General features: G+C 44.4%; 1 protein-coding gene and 1 non-coding gene across 2 annotated transcripts; both read right to left on the bottom strand.

The window, feature by feature from the left end:
• Positions 1-4,154: 4,154 nt before the first annotated feature.
• Positions 4,155-4,227, bottom strand: Trnat-ggu (transfer RNA threonine (anticodon GGU)). Its single transcript has one exon. It is a non-coding gene; the product is annotated as a tRNA-Thr (tRNA).
• Positions 4,228-15,818: 11,591 nt separating this feature from the next.
• Positions 15,819-19,430, bottom strand: LOC135372777 (uncharacterized protein K02A2.6-like). Its single transcript, XM_064606246.1, has one exon. It carries the CDS (start codon positions 19,428-19,430, stop codon positions 15,819-15,821), a length of 3,612 nt encoding a protein of 1,203 aa, XP_064462316.1.
• Between the last annotated feature and the right edge of the window lie 4,753 nt (positions 19,431-24,183).

Here is a 24,183-nt window from a genome sequence, read left to right as displayed (position 1 = left end):
ATCCTTTTATTGTACAGTTCAATGTACGTCTACACCACATTGGAGAACTGAAACGAGACATAGACAGCAGGAACGAGACAGCCCCAACAACACATTGCACTCCTGTTGATGTCCGGGAAATATCAGAGAACAGACATACGGACGTCCCATGTACATCCGTTTGAGGTACATTTTATGTGTGAGAGAAGGGCTGATTGAGACAGAAAAAACAGCGCCATTGTAGCGCCCAGGGATGTCTCGTGCGGACGTTAACGGTTCAAAATGGGCAGTGTAGAGGACGTATATTGTTTTTTTATATTTCTGTCGATTTTGTTTCGTATGGCCAACTCAATGTTGACATAATTTGCACACTTCTATACTTCTCCAGAAAGACTTCAGACTTGTGGATTGGTGACATTGTTTTGTTATGCAAAAAGATGCACTGTGTAGAAATTGGGTGTTTCCCCCATTTGCTCATTCTTTGTAGATCCAAGTCTCGTGTGTCAACAGGTGTGGACAAAGCCGTCGAAACAACATGTGAACAACCACTGGAAGCTTCCTCACACACATCTGACAAAGCGTGAATAACCTTTCGTTGCAACTTTTGGCAAAAACGTAGACCTACGATGAGTCATTTTCAAGCGGCGTTTACTTGGAAGTAGCGCGTCCACCTCTCTGCGTACCCCATTCGCGTCGACGCAGTGTACTACGTTACTCGCACGACAATGTCAAAATTTTACGTTCCAGTAGCTGACGTTCCCTTCGTGTCGTGCCGTGTAATTACGACAAGAATTTCTGTTACTATGAGGTCCTCAAACACACGCAGACACGGCACAACAGCAAGGCAAACCCGCCACGCACAGAGCACAGCAACATTAAAGGAGCATGGAAATCATTTGTCATATCTTTTTCACCGCTTGATATGAACATACTTCTATCATAAAATGTCACGAAAAATATTTCCTTCAAAAAGCGCCAATTTCCTGAGAAATTAGTTTGCTAGAATGTGCTCCGCGGCAACAGTCTCCCCCAAGCCGAGTCTGGCGTGCGGTGACGTCAGGCGGCCGAGCACTTCATTGGCTGCCGGAAGCGTCCGCTCCCCGCCAGAATCGTCTGCTAGCATGGAGTTAGGAAACACAGGAGCGGCCGTTTCGAGCAGATTTCCGTGGGACCCCTCTGGCGGTCGCTCCTGTCAAAACCGCCATTACTTCCTGTCCACCACGTGATCCTGTCTAAGGTTTCGGTTTGGAAACGCTTTGTTGCTAGCGCTGCTTTTCGTGCTTTTATGTTTTTCCAAAGTTACTTACTCTTAAAATGTGAGCACCACTGCGGAAACAACGTTTTGTTAACGTGTTCTTACCGCGGTTGCGGCTGTCGTTCAACAGAAAGCAGCTCTGACACGAGAATAACGTTTCCTTCGTAAGCACGTACTTGACCGGTTGTTTCGTACCCCTGTCTGTGAGAGAGTCATCTTGAATCGTTCCTTTCCAAGCTGGCGCTGTGATACAGCTGCAGATTCAATTGATTTCCTCCATCGTTGTACAAATTTGATTGCTGGCAGGCTTCACTTTGTGGCACTTCAGCAATAAACACACAAAACGCGGCCACGTCGTCACACAAACATCGCTGCCGCGAATGATGTTTCTAGTCCTGCGTGGTTGTCCTGCAGACCCTGACCGGTCTTGTAGTAGAAGTGTAAACCGAGAGTAAACCTCCGAACACACACAAATAAAGCTGTACGCGCGGCGTTCATCACAATGCAGATACCTCAACTGCAAGGCAATCACGACTCCCGTCGTCTGCTTTGGGAGCTGGCCTGCGCATGCTCTTGGGGTTGCGTGAGCGGTCACATGGTAGACAGGAGCATCCCAGAATGCAGTGCGAAGCTGGCACGCCCGTCCCAATGGCAAAAAGTTCGAAGGGCCGCTCCTGTGTTTCCTTCCTCCATGTCTGCTAGCTCCGGAATCGTGTCGACTTACCGAGTGAGACGCTGTTGCTATTTGTTTGCGTTTGACATTCACTTGCGTTCGTACATGATTTGTCGTGCGTTTTGCATAAAACAAGACTGCGGGCAGTGTATGAGCTGTGGCTAGCTGCGTGTAACTGACGAACCACGTGATCGTCGTGACCAGTTTCGTCTCCGTATGTATACAGTGTCGTTGTAACGGATCTGTAAAATAGGGACTATTTCCTTCTGTTTCTGCAGTACTGTTGTCCTCGAGGAAATGTGTGGATAGCGACGACAGCTAACTTTCGCTCTCGTCGGACGTGCTGACATCTCAATGCTTTGCAGAGCTTGCAGGCGACGGGGGATCAAAGGCGTTCCGGTCGAGATTCTGGAGGCCGCGCCCTGATTGATTCTTCGATAAATACGTTTTGACGCTTTTTCAGAGAAGGATTTCCGGAATACTCTCAACATCCGGCGTCTGGTCTTGCCATGTATTCCATCGAATAACAGCAGAAGAATGCCACTATTTCGTGTAGGGTTTCCGATGGCATGTTGAGCAGCCCATAAGGAATAAATTGACACTATAGAAGGAGAAGAGGAACAAGTCTTTATTTGCAACAGTAGAATTGCGTACAATATAACTAACGGGATTGCTAGGTCAAGCCTGTGATGCAATCCTTCAGTCAGCAAATCAGTACGCCATAACAACATAATAAAGTTACATCAAGTGCTCTGAACATCAAATGAAGTTACAAGTACAATTCCAGCACACAGAAATAACCTTTAAGAAAAGAACGACATCCAGCTTGGGGTAAGACACCATTTAAACGATTTGTTATTGTATTTTGCGCATAAGTTTTGTTTTGATGACATTATAATAGGTAATATGCAAAATTACTTTCACGTCGGGTAACACTGGTTAGCACTTTTTGGTCGACCATCTTGGTGGAGTCAGGACTCGGGAGTTGCGAATGGGACGCCGCCCGGTTCAGCTGGCGGCCGAAATCACTGAACTGCGACGTTTCCCTACGTATGATGAGAACATGTGAGAAACGACTTAGGCGCTCTGCCACACCTATGTGTGCTATGATATGTTACAGAGTTTTTGTGCTCTTTCGCCACCGCCGTCACGGTAGAAAAAGTAGTCCTACGCCTTCGCAGTGGAAACGTACACACTGCCTTCTTCACTACTCACGAACAGCTGTGACTCGATATATGTGAACTGCTCTTTTGTAGTGGAGCACATTGTCCACAATATTGACTAGCACGCGCAATCGAACTCAAGCAGCCGCCCGGTATTCGGTGTTTAGTGCATGCGCACGTGTGTTCGAAGTGACGGCAGTTTTCCTTCTTTACCACGGTAAAATGTGCGTCCGCCGAAGTTTCTGGACCCACTTTTGCGTATCGTACGCTATATGTAAGCGCTCTTTCTATGACGTTCTGAGTTTTAAAAAAAGAGAAAAGCAAAATAAACACACACACACACACACACACACAAGGTGTGAAGAGTGTTTTGGTTGAAATTATACATGGCTATTAACGAAAAAGACAGAGGTGGGCACGGATAGCCCGTGTCCGTCTGCCTTTTTCTGTCATCGTGTGCTATGAACTTCATGTGACAATAAGTTACGTCTCGCATGATGGCAATAATCCACTTCTTGTATATTGTCTCATCACTTGGAAAACGGTGAAAGGACACCTACAGAAGACAGAACACTGTTAGCATGTAACATGTCTGGCGTGCCAGCAAGGCTCGAGGAGGACAACAATTTTATTTCATTCTGGATAAGCTGCCCTTGTGGAAGCACTGTTTGCTCAGGTCATGCGCGGTCCACTCACAACCGCGAGCTGGTACAGAAAAGTATACGTCCCGCTCTTAATTCCCTCAAACCTGAAAAGATAGCTGTGTGGTCAAGCCTAAAATCTACAGTCGGAAAATCCCGGCGTTCTGATTGCACACCAGTCAGTGTGACGTCAGGTAGGCTATACTTATAGTATACTTACTTATATATATACTTACTTATAGTATATATACTTAGTATAAGAAGAAAGAAACATCCCAGAAAGAAGAGTATCCCAGCAAAGTGTGCACGTTGTATCAACAAACATGACAATTGATTACAGTGTATTCTCTACGCGAAATCATAAGTAAAAGTGGCTCAAGCTTTCCAATTAAACACATAAACACACTTAATAAGTGATGAAAGATGGAAGTCACTGAAAGGTTAGCCAGCTGTAGGACTCGAACCCACTTCTTCTGGATTACCGGTCCAGGGCTCTACCAATTGAGCTAAGCTAGCACATCTTCTCTGCGACTTCGAAGGCCCGAGCAGTAATAGGGGGGGTCCTATTAACTTGGGGGCGAAACTACGGCACCCCTGCCCTGAGCCCAGCGCGTATTTTTCCCCGCGCGGCGCGTGTGATGAGGGTTGTCCGTGCGCTTCTCGGCAGGGGAGGGCTGCGCCTGCGCTCATCGTAGCGTATTTTTCAGCCTGGGCAGACTTCTTTGGCCATATGTGGGCCGACTTCACATATTTTTCCGATACAACAGGTGAGCGATTTACATGCAGAGGCATGCAAAGAAGGGTCATACAGAAAAAGTACAAGTGAAAATATATTTATTAATGCCAATCAAGTTGAGATATATTTATTAAAGCCAATAGTGCTGGGAATTGTGCCAATTGTGATGCCAATCAGGTGAAGGAGAAAAACCTTCATCTCCTGTAACAGGGCGGCGGTCGGGTGGCGGGCTGCTGTGGTGGGCGGAGCGTGACCGGAGGGCTGCGTGCGCGCTTACCCTTCACCCTGGGTTGACTTCTTTCACCATTTTCCTACTTGGGCCGACTTCCTTCCCGCGACAGGTGGGCGGCGCTCGGGTGGAGGGCTGTTATGGGAGGGGGGCGTGGCCGGAGGGCTGCGTGGGCGTTTACCCTCCAGCCTGGGCCACCAACTTTCGTCATTTTTCAGCCTGGGCCGCCGACTTTCGTCATTTTTCAGCCTGAGTCGACTTGAATCGTAATTTTTCCAGCTACAACAGGTGTGCAGTAGGCTGTTTACATGCAAAGGATAGCCATACACAAAAGTACCAGTGAAAATATATTTATTAAAGTCATTAGGAATTATGTTATGACTCTGCGTGAATGGGAAGAACTTAGCAAAAAATCTGAAGTAGAAGGAACACAATACACGTAACAATACTTATTAAAGGTATGATACAATAACATTGAGTAGGTATCACAAATCAAACACAATATTTTTATTAACAGTAATCACAAGTTTTCAATGAATCAGAAGTGATAACACATTTAAAATATTCTTAATCAATACGATTACAATCAAAATTACAAGTTTTATTATAAAAAGTCTGAGATGTGAGAACCTGATAGATGTAAGTAATTTCGAGCACAATAGCTAAGTTTAATATTTCAATATGACACAAATTTAATTTCTAGTGAAGTGAATAGCGCAGACATAAGGCAATAATTCGAATCAACACATAGCATAGTACATGCTCAAAACATGTACATAGTCAAAACAACATAGTAATCTATCATTCAGAAAATCAGAAGAAGAAAAAATCAAACTCATCAGAAAATAGACATGTTAAAAATTAACTTCACCACATAGTACGCTCCTAGCCAACAACCAGATCTGATGATATCTACCCTGATTTGTTGTTGAAGACAGCTGCCAATAGATGTATGGAAGACCACGGAACACGAACGTCAAGAACGACACGAACACAAGAGCAAATAAAATCTACACCACTACAAAGCAGATACTCCTAATCAAACAACACAGTAACCTATCATTCAGAAAATCAGAAGAAAAAATCAAACTCATCAGAAAATAGACATGTTAAAAATGAACTTCACCACATAGCACGCCCCTAGCCAACAAACAGAACAAAGAACGACACGAACACAAGAGGAAATAAAATCTATACCAGTACAAAGAAGATATTCTTAATCAATATGATGACAATCAAATTACAAATTGTATTAGAAAAAGTCTGAGACGTGAGAACCATCATATCTGCCATAACATTTCGAGCGCAATAGGGAATCTCAGTTTCATATTCCAACATTACTCAACTTTTAATTTCTTATTAAGTGAACAGCATAGACGTAAGGAAATAACGAGAAACAACACAATCAACAGCTACAATTCATAGGGAGCGAAACCTGCGCACCATCCAACACATAGAGAAATAATAGCTAATCAATCTATCAAAAGCGAAATAGCACACACTTAACGCTGAAGAACAGAGGAACACGCGGCGACACGTAAGCAACAACAGAGGAAAATAATCTATCATTGAACCATCATAAAATCGACCAATATACAATTTTCATTCTAACAAACACTACGAACCTTGATGGAGGTATCCAAGACATAGGAAATATGCACGGTTTTCACTCTTTTCCTCAAAGCCAGGAGACTTTATGTCTCTATCTATGTGACCACAGCACCGCGCATGCTTTATCACCCAAAGGGTTAGGGGCTATATTACTTCGTCCAGCAAACGGGACGCTCTAGATGTCAGATAAGAGAGTGCAAAGGCGATATATTTTATTGTGCAGCGCAAATAGATGTCGATATCACTCGCGGGGGTCACTATCTTTTCGCATCCTGTCCCTGAAACGGAAATCTTTCGTCAAAGTGGTTGATAAGTCGAGTAAGTTTGTAGAGATGCGATATTCTTATTGAAGATGTAGAGAAAGTCCAAATCATTAATTGGTAGCAATGATACTCAATCAAAAAGAGAAACAAATTTAATTACATCAATTTTTGTAATGTCTTGCAACAGAGATTTCTAATGAACCACACAGAAATATCAAATGTGGAATGCAATTCAGAGTTATGAGGCATTCCCATCTTAGAGATACTTACTTATGTCAATCGAGTGAACAATTGAAGCAAATACAAGACAATAATTATTTCGGGCAGTAAGTTCACAACTCATAGAATATCAGTCGAGTGAATACTTGAAACAAAATCAAAACAATAATTCTCACGACAGGTGGAGATTATGGCATTCTAAACCAGATAATAAAATTTTAATCAATAAAATAAACATAGATATGCTTTTAATTAAGTGTAGATGTGCACTTGAAAACAGAAGAGTAAATTGCTCTACATTGAAAAGATGGACAGATTTTGTACTCGATACCATAAGTCATGGGAAGATGTGATAAAAAACTGCTTCGAAAAGGAGGAGCCGCGAGACGATTCCATTATCGCTGCATTTCAATACGTCCTAGACATGGTCGTATTCGGAGAAATGGTCCAAACTACAGAACTGAAGGTGCAAGAATTTATATGCCGAATCTACAATACTTATAAAAATATCTGCACATCAACGTCGGAAGGGCCACTGGGATTGATGGCGGTGTTTTTGAGGTTTGCCAACGAAGAATTGAAATACACTAGACCAGATGTAATTGTAATCATTGCAATGGGCATTGCGTACATCAAGAAAACAGTCGGATCAAATTATCATATACAAGCGGTCTATATCGCACGATTCATTACGGATTTGTTGAAATTACACATATCTGAGATGGAAAGTACATAAAATCTTATCACGTGATATATTCCACTACCACGGCAACGCAATTATTGTCTTCTACCAGTCTCTGCAACGATGTCGAATCAACAGAAGTTCAATATTGTCGTGCAGGGTCTGATGTATTATCACCTGTTGAAACTCAACAAATATATCAATTGCGGTGGACCACCGGACGATTTTCATCTAATACTGTCTTGTACGCCATTCAAGAATCTTCATACAAAGAAAGGAAACATCAATAAGAGACTGTGCAAGTTCATCGCGACAAAGTGCAAGTTGTTGAAACAATGCAAACACGGCGACAACATAGCGCCTGCGTTAATCAACGCTGGATTCAAGCGCCCAATAATCAGAGTAAACTATTTAATGTCTTCGGAATTCATCAATGAAGACAACAGACAACAACTTCAGAGTTTGAAATAGAACTGTAATTTATCGAAATAAACAAGTGTATAACTGAAACAATAAATGTAATCTTTGTCATCATTATAATGAATTCTGCGCATCACAATGAAAACACCTTATGATTAGATTGAAGGTCGCTAAGGAAACGAATATTCCACAATTTGTGTAAGAATTCTCATATGAAATGAGACCCGGCCATCAAATAGGTTTTACTCGACTACACTCTGTACAAGTTCATCACCCGAAGGATAGAATTGCCGGAGAAAGGATCGGTCATTGAAATTTAGAGACATGATACATCAATCTATGATTACAAGAAAGGATCACTAATCTCATGTGAAAACTTATCATATTTCTCAATCAGTTGCACCAGCCCAGACGGTAACATCTCATTACGGCCAAAGACTCATTACGGCCGAAAGTCTCATTACGGCCGAAAATCCTTTAATCCCCAAGTGTCTCGTTACGGCCAAATCTCATTTCGGGCGAAGATGTTTCATCACGGCCAAAAAGAAAAAAGAAGCATCCACTATATTAGCAATCGCTGTGTTTTATGCTTCCCAAAGTGTGTCCGAGGCGGTGTGTCCCCACGGCTTGTGTCACACACAATGGTTCATGCACACAATATTGCGACAGTGTTTCATGCATCCCTCATGAAAAATGTTTTTATTCTCATACTGTGTCACATGATATTTGTATGTGTTACGCCATTTTGTCTCAGTATTCGAGCAACATCCCACTCGTTGGTTCTGTGAGCAAACTGTGAGTCTGGAGTCTGGGTGAGGGAGCCCACTGGGAGCTCCAGGAGTCACATGACCTATGACCATGATCTTTTCCCTCACTTGCTGCCTTCTACAATTTACGTCCACCTGAAATAAAAAAAAAGTACATAAGATGCTGAACAAAACGACATATGCTCTTGTTTGATGATGACCCCAAAACATATGCTGTTAAGCAGACTTTTTATATATTCAAAACATATTCAAGAATTATGGACAACAATGGCAATTATGTCATAACTGAAATAAAAAAAAGTATATAAGGTGCTGAACAAAGCGACATATGCTCTTGTTTGATGATGACCGCAAGACATATGCTGTCAAGCAGACTTTTTTTTTTCATATATTCAAAACATATTCAAGAATTATGGACAACAATGACAATTACGTCATAATGATGCAGCTGCATAGCCAGGAAAATATTTCAGGAGGTGTTTTATGAGGCTTTACATGGGGTGGCAGAGTCCCCCTCGTCAGTGCTTTATCCAGACCCCCCTACACCCCCCAAATGTTCAGTGACACCCCCTAACTTTTTTTGACTGTGCACCCCCTACAGGGGGTGCCCTTGCAATTCCAGCTTCAGACACGTCTGTAATGATATGTTGAGCTGTAATGACGCAACTATAGTGATGACCTCCATTCCCAGTTTTTTCCAACACCCCTCTCGTGCTTGGGATTCTGGATAAACCACTGCCCCTCGTTCATTTTCGTGGGGCACTACATTAGTGCTTATGCCACTGCGCTGATGTCACAATGTTATAAGCGTGTGTCACTCTGGGCATTCGGAATTCCTCTAAGCTACAATATGTAAATTCAGAATCAGTATGTCCGAAGGGTAAGCATCAGATGTTACCTGCAGGCTTCATGCTGAAACGCGTGTGCGCAAACCACTTCCGCCGTGGAGGGCGACGTCGTTAGTGTAATCATACACGCAGGACAATTGCGGGCATATGGAGTAGTGGCAGCAACCTGAAAACGATACATTTTCTCGTTATATATGAGTAATCAAAAACATACCTTCCCACACGTTTCGTTTTGTCGTTTGTAAGGAGCGCTAGTAAGGGAACAGCACTTGGTTGGTCACATGCAAGCCACAACGCGAGAAGTGCCGATATTCCGATCACGCGATCAAAAATTAAAAGTCTAGAACCATGCACACTTCCCATGCAACTGCTTCCCCAGCATCGTGAGACACGACACGCATGTATTCAGTGTCACAGTGTAATGTGAAATGATACGCAGGAATCAAAAAGATGCCAACATACCTGTAATCCATTGTCTCATAACTTTGCTTCGTTTCCGGCAGCTACCATGAAGTGCAATGCACTATTTACAAGTTTCGTTTCGCCATGCTGCACATTTCGCAAGCGTCACGCAATCCCACGTGACCTCTTTTTTATCAGTGAAAATAACTCGCGTCATGGACATGTATGTTCATCTCAGCGCTAATCACGTTTTGCATGCTATAGAGGGAGGGGGGGATCAATACTCTTCCTTTCGTATTTTGATATCTTATTATTTTGCTATACTCTCACGCTCTCAACTTCGGATGGTGTCCACCCGATACAAAGGGGATAGCCTCCAGGATCATCATCATCATCATCATCATGTGTTAGCGAGCCGTTGTAGTTTACGACGTGTTTATATCTATCGATTTGTAGTGCTGTAAAGTGCAAATTAGCGGACTTAAGCGGCTCTTTATTTTCCGTCGTCGTCTTTCGAGCAGCGCGTGTTGTTCCGGTGAAAATTGAGTTGAATGAATCGTCATAGTCCCAACTTATATCGTGCAGTGTTGACCAAGGCCAAGAAGCACGAATTCTGGTGAGTTATGCTTTCGTAGACTGTCTGGCTTAGCAGTGTGTTATCGACACATAGTTGCATTCTCATACGAGTAATTTGACTGAATCAAAACAGCCGAAGTGCCAGTAATAGATGTAGCTCGGTATGTGTTAGTAGATATGCGCCGTTTGTAGTTCGTTGCGCGTTTAGTAACAACAAATTCATTCGAAGTTAAGACACCGATAATGCCGCACCGTACAGCAGATTTATCATTGTGAGCCATATTTCATTTGTTAAAATTTGTCGTCATATTTGTGCAAAAATAAAAGCACAAGTCGGCATACTTGAATTGATCTCCTCGAATTGCTTACCACGAACATCTGCAAATGTTGCGCAGGTTTTTGCACCGTACTAAGCGCAAAAGCATATCTGATTAGAATAAATATTTCAAGATGAAGTCATTTAAGTACATTGTTATTTATAGCCATTTTCCATTCCAGTCATGTTATGCGGCTGCGCGAAGGATTCCGAAAAAGAAAAACAACAACAACATGGCTAATAGGATGTTGCTGCCCAGGGAGTCTTGGCTGAAGAGGTGAGCTGTTAAGATTACCAATGTATCATACGGTTCTGTTGTGAAGTGAAAAATTCTGTAGTAGTGCACGAGTGCTAATTCGTGCACTACTTTTATCAGAAGAAATGAAAAAAGGAAAGTCATGCATGCATCATTTCATGAATTGTAATGTATCACTGTTTCATATTCACATGTTTCCATTAAGTGAATGAACTAATGCAACTAAATTCATATCATGGTCATGCATTGTGTTTACCTGGAAGTAACATTCTTAAGGCTTGTCATATTTTTGTCTAGATGAAGATTTGTTAGCCTTGTATGAAATAACAGACACATATCAACATGTATGCAGCTTGTGCACATTAAAACCAACCATGTAGAGTCAAATGCCTGTTTTTATTTAATATTCTAGCCTATTCACGGTTGCTCTTGGCTTCTTGCAGGTCTACTCATTCCAGAAGCAAGAATTGTACCATTGTAAAGCGAATGGAAATAAACTGACGTCGACTGAGATAGGTGTTCCTTCTTGGCCAGTGACTGTAGGACGACTCCAAAAAACGTCACAACAAAGCCGATGTTCATCTAGCTCTCCACAAGTAGCTAACTCCACATTAGTAGCCTGCTGCTTCACAGCAACATCAACACTACTTTTGGGGTGTACATATTACACAATATGCTGCATTGTGCTGTGGTATGATAACATACTGATTGTCTCACAATATGTGTATATATATGATAAGGGCCTTAAGGGCACACCGCATGGTTTATACACTCTGGAATGTATATCCATACCTGGCTGCAACATTGCATGTCAATGCACGTTACAATACACATTTTGACTTTTGGCCGTTATGAGACATCTTCGGCCGTAATGAGACTACCTTCGGCCGTATTGAGACTTTGGCCGTAATGAGACATCGGCCGTAATGAGATACAATCGCCCAGACATATTAAAAGAAGAAGAAAAGGCGTCTTTGACAAGCAACTCCATTGGAGTACGGAACAAATAAATAAATATTTTTGCCAGCACAGTTGTCCAGTTGTATGACTGGATAGGAAAAATGAGCCGTCCAAGATATGGCAAAACTGATAGATGATTAAAGATGATTAAAAATTATAGATGATTAAAATTGATTAAAGTTTTATTATCTGGTTTAGAATGCTATAATCTCCACCTGTCGTGAGAATTATTGTTTTGATTTTGTTTCAAGTATTCACTCGACTGACATTCTATGAGTTGTGAACTTACCGCTGCAAATAATTATTGTCTTGTATTTGTTTCAATTGTTCACTCGGTTGACATAAGTAAGTACCTCTAAGATTGGAATGCCTCATAACTCTGAGTTGCATTTCACATTTGATATTTCTGTGTGGTTCATTAGAAATTTCTGTTGCAAGATATTACAAAAATTGATGTAATTAAATTTGTTTCTCTTTTTGATTGAGTATCATTGCTACCAATTAATAATTTGGACTTTCTCTACATCTTCAATAAGAATATCGCATCTCTACAAACTTATTCGACTTGTCAACCACTTTGACGAAAGATTTCCGTTTCAGGGAAAGAATGCGAAAAGATAGTGACCCCCGCGAGTGATATCGACATCTATTTGCGCTGCACAATAAAATATATCGCCTTTGAACTCTCTTATCTGACCTCTAGAGCGTCCCGTTTGCTGGACGAAGTAATATAGCCCCTAACCCTTTGAGTTATAAAGCATGCGCGGTGCTATGGTCACATAGATAGAGACATAAAGTCTCCTGGCTTTGAGGAAAAGAGTGAAAACCGTGCATATTTCCTATGTCTTGGATACCTCCATCAAGGTTCGTAGTGTTTGTTAGAATGAAAATTGTATATTGGTCGATTTTACGATGGTTCAATGATAGATTATTTTCCTCTGTTGTTGCTTACGTGTCGCCGCGTGTTCCTCTGTTCTTCAACGTTAAGTCTGTGCTATTTCGCTTTTGATAGATTGATTAGCTATTATTTCTCTATGTGTTGGATGGTGCGCAGGTTTGGCTCTCTATTAATTGTAGCTGTTGATTGTTGTTTCTCGTTATTTCCTTACGTCTATGCTGTTCACTTAATAAGAAATTAAAAGTTGAGTAATGTTGGAATATGAAACTCAGATTCCCTATTGCGCTCGAAATGTTATGACAGATATGATGGTTCTCACGTCTCAGACTTTTTCTAATACAATTTGTAATTTGATTGTCATCATATTGATTAAGAATATCTTCTTTGTACTGGTATAGATTTTATTTTCTCTTGTGTTCGTGTCGTTCTTTGCTCTGTTTGTTGGTTAGGAGCGTGCTTTGTGGTGAAGTTCATTTTTAACATGTCTATTTTCTGATGAGTTTGATTTTTTCTTCTGATTTTCTGAATGATAGGTTACTCTGTTGTTTGATTAGGAATATCTGCTTTGTAGTGGTGTAGATTTTATTTGCTCTTGTGTTCGTGTCGTTCTTGTCGTTCGTGTTCCGTGGTCTTCCATACATCTATTGGCAGCTGTCTTCAACAACAAATCAGGGTAGATATTATCAGATCTGGTTGTTGGATAGGAGCGTACTATGTGGTGAAGTTCATTTTTAACATTTCTATTTTCTGATGAGTTTGATTTTTTCTTCTTCTGATTTTCTGAATGATAGATTACTATGTTGTTTTGATTAATCAATGTAGTGGTATAGATTTTATTTCCTCTTGTGTTCCTCTCCTTTTGTTCCTCTTTCCTTCGTGTCCCATAGTCTTCCAGGGTCTGTGCTGTTCACATTTAACTACATACAACTATCAGAACTTCCCGCTATTGCACTGATGGTTCTCGCGTATAGGAATATTATACTTTTTATAATACAATTTGTAATTTTTTTTAATAATCATATTGATTAAGAATATCTTCTTTGATTAAATGTGTTGATCGTTTTTTCGTTTTGATATGGTGTAGCTATTATTTCCTACATGCCTATGACTGATTCTATATTAATGCTATGTGTTGATTCGAATTATTTCCTTATGTCTGCGCTATTCACTTCAATAGAAATTAAATTTGTGTCATATTGAAATATTAAACTTAGCTATTGTGCTCGAAATTACTTACATCTATCAGGTTCTCACATCTCAGACTTTTTATAATAAAACTTGTAATTTTGATTGTAATCGTATTGATTAAGAATATTTTAAATGTGTTATCACTTCTGATTCATTGAAAACTTGTGATTACTGTTAATAAAAATATTGTGTTTGATTTGTGATACCTACTCAATGCTATTGTATCATACCTTTAATAAGTATTGTTACGTGTATTGTGTTCCTTCTACTTCAGATTTTTGGCTAAGTTCTTCCCATTCACGCAGAGTCATAACATAATTCCTAATGACTTTAATAAATATATTTTCACTTGTACTTTTGTGTATGGCTATCCTTTGCATGTAAACAGCCTACTGCACACCCGTTGTAGCTGGAAAAATTACGATTCAAGTCGACTCAGGCTGAAAAATGACGAAAGTTGGTGGCCCAGGCTGAAGGGTAAACGCCCACGCAGCCCTCCGGCCACGCCCCCCTCCCATAACAGCCCTCCACCCGAGCGCCGCCCACCTGTCGCGGGAAGGAAGTCGGCCCAAGTAGGCAAATGGTGAAAGAAGTCAGCCCAGGGTGAAGGGTAAGCGCGCACGCAGCCCTCCGGTCACGCTCCACCCACCACAGCAGCCCTCCACCCGACCGCCGCCCTGTTACAGGTGGTGAAGGTTTTTCGGCTGGGTTTTTCTCCTTCAGCTGATTGGCATCACAATTGGCACAATTCCCAGCACTATTGGCTTTAATAAATATATCTCAACTTGATTGGCATTAATAAATATATTTTCACTTGTACTTTTTGTGTATGACCCTTCTTTGCATGTCTCCGCATGTAAATCGCTCACCTGTTGTATCGGAAAAATATGTGAAGTCGGCCCACGTATGGCCAAAGAAGTCTGCCCAGGCTGAAAAATACGCTACGATGAGCGCACGCGCAGCCCTCCCCCACCGATAAGCGCGCGGACAACCCTCATCACACGCGCAGCGCGGGGAAAAATACGCGCAGGGCTCAGGGCAGGGGTGCCGTAGTTTCGCCCCCAAGTTAATAGGACCCCCCTATTACTACTGGCCCGGCTGTGCAAGTCAGGGTCTGTACGTCAGTACACGTTTATTGTAGAACGATACAATGGCTACCCGAACTGGGCGCGCGAGATCTTACACTTATCACGAGGCTCGCAGAGCCTCTTCGTCGTTATAGCACATCTCCCCCCTTTAATGCACTCAGCTAACAAACCTGTCTCAGCCACACAAACACACTCATTCAAATCCAACTTGAAGTCTTTTCACTGGCTTCACCACTCTGCCGCTGCGAGTAGTCATTCCTGTTGGGTTATGTGGGGGGGTGGTCTCCCGGTTGGTGGCCGCAACTGTCAGACGAACCAGCTTGTGAAACTTCCCCAGACGACGACCTAGCGGAGACAGCAAGCTCAGGCCCAGGGCCTGTTCCTCCTCCGGGTTCCTGGGGACGAGAGTCGGACGTGGGAGCTGCCAACGCGTCTGCAGAAGGACCTTTTTGGGGACAATCAGAGGACGGTGACGGTACAGGTATCAAGTGAAATCTGTTCCTACGGAGTACACCATCGTCCATCTGAATGTTGTAGGACCGAGGCGCTGCTGCTGGTGCCTGAACCACGCCACTTGATCGGGTGTCCGTTATCCATACCCTCTCGCCTTGCTGTAGGGGTGGTAAGGTTCGCACACCATGTCGCTGGTCATAGTTTCTTTTTTTGCATTTCAATGCGATGCTCTTCCCATTGACGCAACTGATTCCGATCTGGTGTCTTGGGACTTAACAGCGACGCGGCGGTAGGAAGCGACGTGCGAGGACGGCGACCCATAAGTAGCTCAGCCGGACTGAAACCATTTCCTAATGGCGTAGCGCGGTAGCTCTGAAGAGCTTTATACGCATCGTCCGACTTTTTGAGACTGAGCTTGATGACACGGACAGCGGCTTCGACGAAGCCGTTGCTTTGTGGAAAACGTGGACTAGAAGTCCTGTGTTCAAATGACCACTCTTTCGCGAATGTAGCAAAGTCACTGCCCACTAGTCTCCGAAATTGTGGTCCATTGTCGCTGATGAGTACTTCTGGCGTTCCGTGCCTGGAAAATATGGATTTCAGGTGATCGATGACCGCTGAATTTGTTAAGTTGGTCAAAGGAGCCAGTTCCGGATATCTTGAATAATAATCCGTTACCAGCAGGAGCCACTTGCCACTAAGGTAGAAAAGATCGACCGCTACCTTCTGCCATGGGCGCCCTGGGAACGGCGAAGGCATCAAAGGCTCATGCCTATTGGTAGACTCCTGGACACAGCGCGGACATCTTCGAACATCATCCTCGATGTCCTTAGAAATTCCAGGCCACCAAACTGTCTGCCTGGCTCTTTCCCTGCACTTTGTGATCCCGGCATGCCCTTGATGGATCTTGTTGAGTATCTCTCTTCTCATGGCGACGGGGATAAGAATTCGGGACCCTTTCATGAGAAGTCCGTCGTCGAGAGAAAGGTTGAGCCTCTCTTGCCAGTAGTTCTTACAGCTCGAGTCAACAAGTGCTTTGTCTGGCCAGCCTTGTTGAAGGTAATTCGACAGCATCTGACACGAAGTGTCTTCGTATTGCGCCTTCTTGATTTGGGACAATCTCTGATCTGTCGCAGGAAAGTAGGTGACGATTCCCCTGACGTAAGCCGCCAGCTCATCCTCCAACCCACTGTCTTCAATGTCCGGAAGCGGGCTTCGCGAGAGAACGTCGGCCGCTACTAGAGATTTTCCTGGGACATGAACCAAATCACAAGAGTGCCGCATCAGCTTCAGCTTCATCCTTTGTAGACGAGGGGTTATGTCGTCCAAAGGTTTGTTCATGAAGATTGGAATTAAGGGCTTGTGATCGGTCTCGATAGTGATGTGCATCCCCGTGATGTAATCCCGAAACTTATCGCATGCCCACACAATGGCGAGTCCCTCCTTTTCTATCTGAGCATACTTCTTCTCCGTGTCCGTGAGACTTCGTGAAGCATATGCGACAGGTCGATACGTCCCATCAGGTTGCAACTGTCGAAGAATCGCCCCAAGTCCATATGACGAAGCATCAGCGGAAACAACTGTCTTTTTCTTCGGATCGAAGAAGACCAGAACCGGACTTGTCGTTAGCAACGTCTTGACGGTCTTGAATGCTCGCTGTTGTGCTTCTGTCCAAACCCACTGCGACTTGGAACTTAATAAAGCGTTTAACGGGCTCACAACATCAGCCAGATGAGGAATAAACTTTCCGAGGTAGTTCACCATTCCAAGAAAACTTTTTAGTTCCGTAAGAGACGTGGGAAGCTTCATGTCTTGAATGGCCTTCACTTTTGTGTCATCTGGATGGATTCCTTGTTGGTCGATTATATGACCCAAGAACTTTACTCGTTGAACACCGAAGACGCACTTGTCTTTGTTCAAGGTCACCCCATAGTCTTGCAATCGAGCGAGAACCTTGCGTACTCTGTCATCGTGCTCTTCTCTTGTCTTCGCGTGAACAAGGATGTCATCCATGTTGCAGACGACTCCATTTAAGCCCGAGACGATATGAGCCATCTTCTTCTGAAAAAACTCGGGTGCTGATGATATCCCAAACGGTAACCTTGTGAACTTGAAGCGACCAAAGGGAGTAATGAAGGTCGTAAGTAATTGCGACTCTTCGGTAAGCTGAAACTGCCAGTAGCCAGAATTCGCATCCAACTTTGAGAAGTACTTGGAGACGCCTATCTGAGCGATGACATGGTCTGTGACTGGCATAGGATGAAGTTCCCTTTCTACGAATTTGTTCAACGGGGTGTAGTCAACACAAATTCGGTAAGTTCCATTTGGCTTTTTTACAATTACCATGCCGCAGCACCATTCCGTAGGCTCATCTACCGGTACGATGACACCCTGTGCGACCATGTGGTCAATTTCCTTCTTTATCGTTTCCATGAGAGGAAGGGGTACTCTGCGCGGGGCTGAAAGCGCAAAGGGTACGGCGTACGGTTTCAAACGTACATGATAGGGTATCTTGACACAGCCTAGTCCTTGGAATAGCTTTGGGAATTCTCTTACAGGTTGAAGACTAGATTCCGTCGCCGATTCTATCGCCGTAACTTCGAAGAGTCTTTTCACAAGACCAAGGGCTTCGCTAGCTTCACTAGACAATAGGGGTTCTTCTAGACCTCTAATTACAAAAACATCCGTGGACAGCTTCTTCAGCCGGTATTCGAGTTCAGCTTTTATTACGCCCAGGACTTGAAGCTTGCTCCTATTCGGCCCTTTCAGTATTCTGCTTGGCTTGTTTAACGAAATCGTCGATAAATATGTACGATATGTCTCCTCAGAGACTACAGTTACATCGGCTCCCGTGTCGACTTTAAAATCCAGCGTAGCTCCGCAAAGGTTTATTGGCGCTAGCCAACGCTTGGGCCCTTCGACGTTTATTGTGCCAAGAAACGCGGGTTCTTCTGAAACCACCCTGACTGCTGCAGCACTTAAACATACTCGGGAGTAATGCCCCATTTTGTTGCAGTTATTGCATTTTGCATTTCTTGCTGGGCAACTATCTCTGCGATGTGGAGAACGATCACATTTCCGACAGAAATTCCCGCTTCGCGAGTTAGCAGAATGCCCTGTCCTTCCATTGTTGGTTGCAGATTTATGTGCGTGCCCAGCAGCGCTCTTCTGCACCAATAACTTGGAACTTTTGAGTCGTTGAACCTTGTGTTCAGGACCTGGCTGCAACGACGCTTGTTGCTTCTTAACCGTTTCCGTCTGTCGAGCCATAGTCGTGGCTTTCTCCAGCGTAAGGTCAGGATTCAATTGCATCTTTTCCGAGAGAACTCTGTCTTTTACTTCAACAACAATTCTGTCCCGAATCAGCTCATCGCGTAGGGACCCAAATTTGCAATGTTCGGCAAGAGCATGCAGATCCGTTATGAACTCTTCGACGGGCTCTCCCTCTTTTTGAGAACGGGAGTTAAACTTTGCTCGTTCATAGGTGATATTGCGCTTGACCACAAAATGCTTGTCAAAAGCGGCTACAACGGTCTCGTAGTTCGTCATGTCAGCTTCGCTCAAGGTCAAAGACAACAGTACATCTTCGGCCTTATCTCCCATAACATATATGAGGGCGTTGACCTGTTCTTCGTGAGGCTTTAAATTCAGCCCGCTGACCACGCGGTATCTTCCGAAGCGTCTGATCCACTTAGGCCATTCTTCAGGGCAACTAAAATTGAATTGCTCTGGGGGCTGACAATGCGTTAGGGCCACGGCAACCCCGGGGGTTGAACTCTGCCCCAAACTAGACTCTGGAGACAACATGGCGTTTGATCGGCAGAACGGAACTTCTACTCACGTCCTATAGTCGAGGCTTTCCCTGAGTATCCCACCGCTGCCACCATGTGCAAGTCAGGGTCTGTACGTCAGTACACGTTTATTGTAGAACGATACAATGGCTACCCGAACTGGGCGCGCGAGATCTTACACTTATCACGAGGCTCGCAGAGCCTCTTCGTCGTTATAGCACACCGGCGTCGGGAAATTGGCGCCCCTATCACCCGGCAGCAGCCGCAGTAGCCCCCTCCTGCATTCACGGTTGGGTCGCCGCAGGAGGGAGACCCCCACGTATAGCTGTGCGTGGCTTTCCAGTGTCTGGGGAAATGGGGATCCTGGCAGTTGAGTGGACTCGGAAGTTGGTTTGGACCCTTCGGGGCCCTTCCGGGAAAACGACACACTGCTTTGGCCCCTGCTTCCCATAGACAGGTGGTCCTGGAAGGCCCGGCCAGGACTATTCAGCTAGTCGCCATCTCACTTTTCATTGCCTTCGCTTTATCTTCTCTCCTCCTCGCTCCCTTCCTCTTTTCACCTTCTTTGGCGGCAAGGGTCAACATTGGGCAGTTCTTTTCACTCTCCAGAAAGCTGCACTTGGGTATCATGCAGAGGTACCTGCCACTGCGTGGTGTGCGATCCCCTGGTTGGGCTTCGTGGTGGGTGGCAGGGCGTCTGCACCGAATGTCATACATTATTTCCTGTAAACACAATCACCTCAACAAAAGAAAAAAGAAAAGAAAAGAAACCCGATCGGCGCCCGAAGAGGAGCCGCACCGAAGAACGAACATTGAATTTCTCTGACCTAAGACGTCTGGAACCTTGGTTTGCCAAGCTCCTGATTCTTCACTCAGATGACGAGACTAAGCAACTATCTAAAGTATCTCCTTTTCTTGTTGCTAGGGCACTCGAACACGTAAGAGGAAAGTCGTTTCAGGCCAAGAAACTGAGCTCAGGAGACATTCAGGTAGATGTCAATAATAAACAACAAAGTACAGCACTGCAGTCTCTAAAGATCATCGGGGAGATAACTGTTTCAGTTACCACCCACCGAACACTGAACACCGTTAAGGGAGTCATTTTGAAGAAGAGTTAATCGAGTGCAGCGAAACTGAAATTGGAAAGGGCTTGAAAGAGCAAGGCGTCGTCTCTGCCAAACGGATATTTATTCGGAGAGATGGGCAGGAGATCCCGACAAAGCACATCATCCTGTCGTTTAAGCTGCACACAGTTCCTTCTACCATCAAAGCCGGTTATGTCAATTGCGGTTTGGGCACAGCTCCCAAGTCTGTCGAGGACAGTTGGTGTGTCCCAGATGTGCTGGCAAAGAGCATACTCCTGAATCATGTACAAAAGACTTCCACTGTGCTAACTGTGAGGGGGGCACCCTGTCTATTTTCGGTCCTGCCCACGGTGGAAAGAAGAAAAAGAAATATTGCAAATAAAAACAGAACAGGACTTAAACTAAAAAGCTGCACGAGCACAGCTCGAGTTCAGGAAGAAGGGAAGCTTTGCGACGTGATGCGTAGGGGAGTGGCGCCACCGAGGAAGTCCGTGGAGACACAGACCTGTTTTTCGGGTTCTGAGTCCCCACTCTACGCTTCCCAACCTGAGAAGGCTGGAGACACTCCGGTGTCTTCTGCCGTGACGAAGGCCAGCCGTTCAACTGACCACAAAGAAACAGCCACGGCCTCCTCTAAGGTCGATGGCACACAGTCAGTTTGGGACGGGGTCGTAAAAGCCCCTTCCCAAAAAGGCACCCAAAGTATGGAGGTCGACGATGACGACTGCATGTCGCAGAAGTCATCATCGAGCCTTCCCAGCATTCCTTCACAAGGGAAGGAAAAACGAGAAAAAGGACGAGGAAGGGGTTTCAAAGGGAATGACCAACAGAAACAACTCCCACGAAGGGTCCAACCCCCTAAATGGTACAAGTCTTTTCTAGTCGTTGTCACCAAGTGCTGCGCTTTCTTTTCCTCCTTTTTAGTGTGACCGTTATGAACCACTTCTTCCAGTGGAACTGCCGTGGTTCACTTTCTAACTTAGACGACATTAACGATCTCTTCCACAAGTACAATGCAGCATGTTTCTGCCTCCAAGAAACATATTTAAGCACACACACCAAATCCAATTCGTAGACACAATGTATTTCGAAGAGATCGAACAGACGCCACTCGCGCATCTGGCGGTGTGGCTATCGCCACACGAGGAACTGTTCCGTCCAAAGAAGTCCACTTGGTTACAAACTTGGAAGCCGTAGCCGTGCAGATGTGTCTGGACAGAATTGTCACCATCTGCTCGGTCTATTTGCCACCATCAGTAAGTTTTGCACAGAGAGATATAGAACACTTAATCAGCCAACTTCCAACTCCATTTATACCCCTAGGCGACTTTAATGCCCACAATCTGCTTTGGGGCTATGCAAGAACCGACAGCCGAGGGAAAATGTTGGAAAGGGTCTTGTTATCAACTTCCATCTGTCTTTTAAATACAGGAGCACCGACGTACGTCCACTGTTCAAGTCTGTCTTTCTCGGTCTTAGATTTATTATCGCTTTGCAGTCCATCTCCAAGATATAGAATGGAGCGTGGAAGAAAACCCACTTGGGAGTGATCACTTTCCAGTGGTCCTGAAATATATGTGTGCAGTCAATAGTCTGACCGCATGCCCCCATAGATGGGAGCTCCAACATGCTGACTGGAATGCTTTCTCTAAAAAATGTGACCTGTCGTTAATCCTTGTGGACAGGATGACGATTGAAGAGGCCAACAATGTAATTGCCAACGTCATCCTCGATGCAGCAACACAATCTATTCCCCAGGCTTCCGGTCGTCTACCAAAACGACCCAAGCCATGGTGGAACAGCGAGTGCAAGGAAACTCGTAAACTTCAACATCGTGCGTGGGGTACATTTCGGAGATGGACGCGGAAACAAGCAACGCGATCGTCTTGGCGCAACTTCGTGTCCTCCCTATCTCGCAGTACCCCATCCAAGGTGGTGTGGGACAGACTTCGCAAAATCAGAGGAGAACATCGAAGTTATACAATCCTTCTTTCAGAAGTCAACGGGCAGGTGTGCGGAAGCCTACCAGAACAGGCGGATGCGCTCGGACAACGTTTTGAACGCATATCTGATTCATCCCATTACAGTCCAGAATTTCTTAGAGTAAAAACAAACGCTCACAAACGAAAAATTCAAATGAGTGGTGGTGGTGAGTACGTATACAATCAGCCATTCACGATGGTGGAGCTACAGAGATCTCTATTCGCTGCTAAAGCCACTGCCCCTGGCCCAGACAGAGTAACCTACTCTATGTTGTGCCACTTGTCTGATGACTCAAAAAAATTGTTGCTCCTTTTCTTTAACCGCATTTGGGCGGAGGGAACGTTACCATTATTATGGAAGACTGCGACTGTCATTCCCCTTCTCCAGCCAAGAAAGGAAGCATCGAATCCAACCAGTTACAGACCTATCGCCCTTACGAGTTGTATTGGGAAGACGTCTGAGCGAATGGTCAGTAACCGGCTGGTTCATGATCTGGAAGAAAATAATTGCCCTTCTGAATTTCAATGGGGTTTTCGAATGGGGTGCTCCACTATGAATCACCTTGTTCGGCTAGAAACCACTATCCGTGAAGCCTTCGTCAGAAGACAACATTGCTTATCTGTTTTCTTTGATTTAGAGAAAGCGTATGACACCGCGTGGCGACACGGTATTCTGCAGGATCTTTACTCTTTTGGCGTGGAGGGCAGACTCCTTAGATGCATTTCAAACTTCCTCCAGCACAGATCTTTTAGAGTGCGACTGGGAGCCACTCTATTCCGCCCCTGCGTACAAGAGAATGGTGTCCCGCAGGGATCCGTTCTCAGTGTTCTCTTATTTATTGTGAAAATCAACTCTGTGACCAATGTCATCCCACCCTCCATATCTTTCTCCTTGTACGTGGATGACATTCAAATATCTTGTTGCTCCACGAACCTGTCAGTATGCGAACGACAGATGCAGGTGGCCATCAATAATATGGCCAAGTGGTCTTCATCAAATGGATTTAAATTTTCAGCTGAGAAAACTGTGTGTGTCCTTTTCTCTAGGATTAGAGGACTGTTTTCACCACCTACGCTGCAGCTTAACCGACAAGACATCCTTGTTCAACCAGAAGCCAAATTTCGTGGCATCACTTTCGACTCGAAGCTGACCTTCAAGGCTCATGTCCAAAACCTAAGGATAAAGTGTGTCAAGTCATTAAACATTCTAAAAATCATTCCTCACAGATCTTGGGGTGCAGACCAGGAAACACTGCACCCAGCGTATATTGCATGTATTCGCTCAAAACTTGATTATGGGTCCTTTGTCTATGGCTCTGCTCGCGAGTCGGTGTTTAAAGCCCTGGACCCTGCCAGGGGCTCAGGCTCGTGCTTGGCGCCTTCCGAACGTCTCCAGTACAGAGTCTGTATGTTGAATCGAAGGAATGCTCCTTGAAAAGACGGCGTCTACCCCAAAATCCAGCCTCGACTTGCGTCAAGCACACACGCTTTAAACAGCTGTTTATTAACAAGCCCTCTGTCGTCCCTCCATTCTATTTGCGAATTGCATCAGAGTTTGATTGCCACGGTTTCTCGTCGTGTGACCTACAAGTTGTAGAATGTAGCAGAAAGCTCCTACCCTGGGAACCACCTCCAAGGTCTGACATCTCTTTGGCAAAATACAAGAAACAAGACAGTGCCTCATCAGTACTTCAACAAGAGT

The sequence above is a fragment of the Ornithodoros turicata genome, unplaced genomic scaffold (genome assembly GCF_037126465.1).
Source record: "Ornithodoros turicata isolate Travis unplaced genomic scaffold, ASM3712646v1 Chromosome17, whole genome shotgun sequence".
Classification (NCBI taxonomy): domain Eukaryota; kingdom Metazoa; phylum Arthropoda; class Arachnida; order Ixodida; family Argasidae; genus Ornithodoros; species Ornithodoros turicata.
This window is presented reverse-complemented; position numbering and strand designations above follow the sequence as displayed.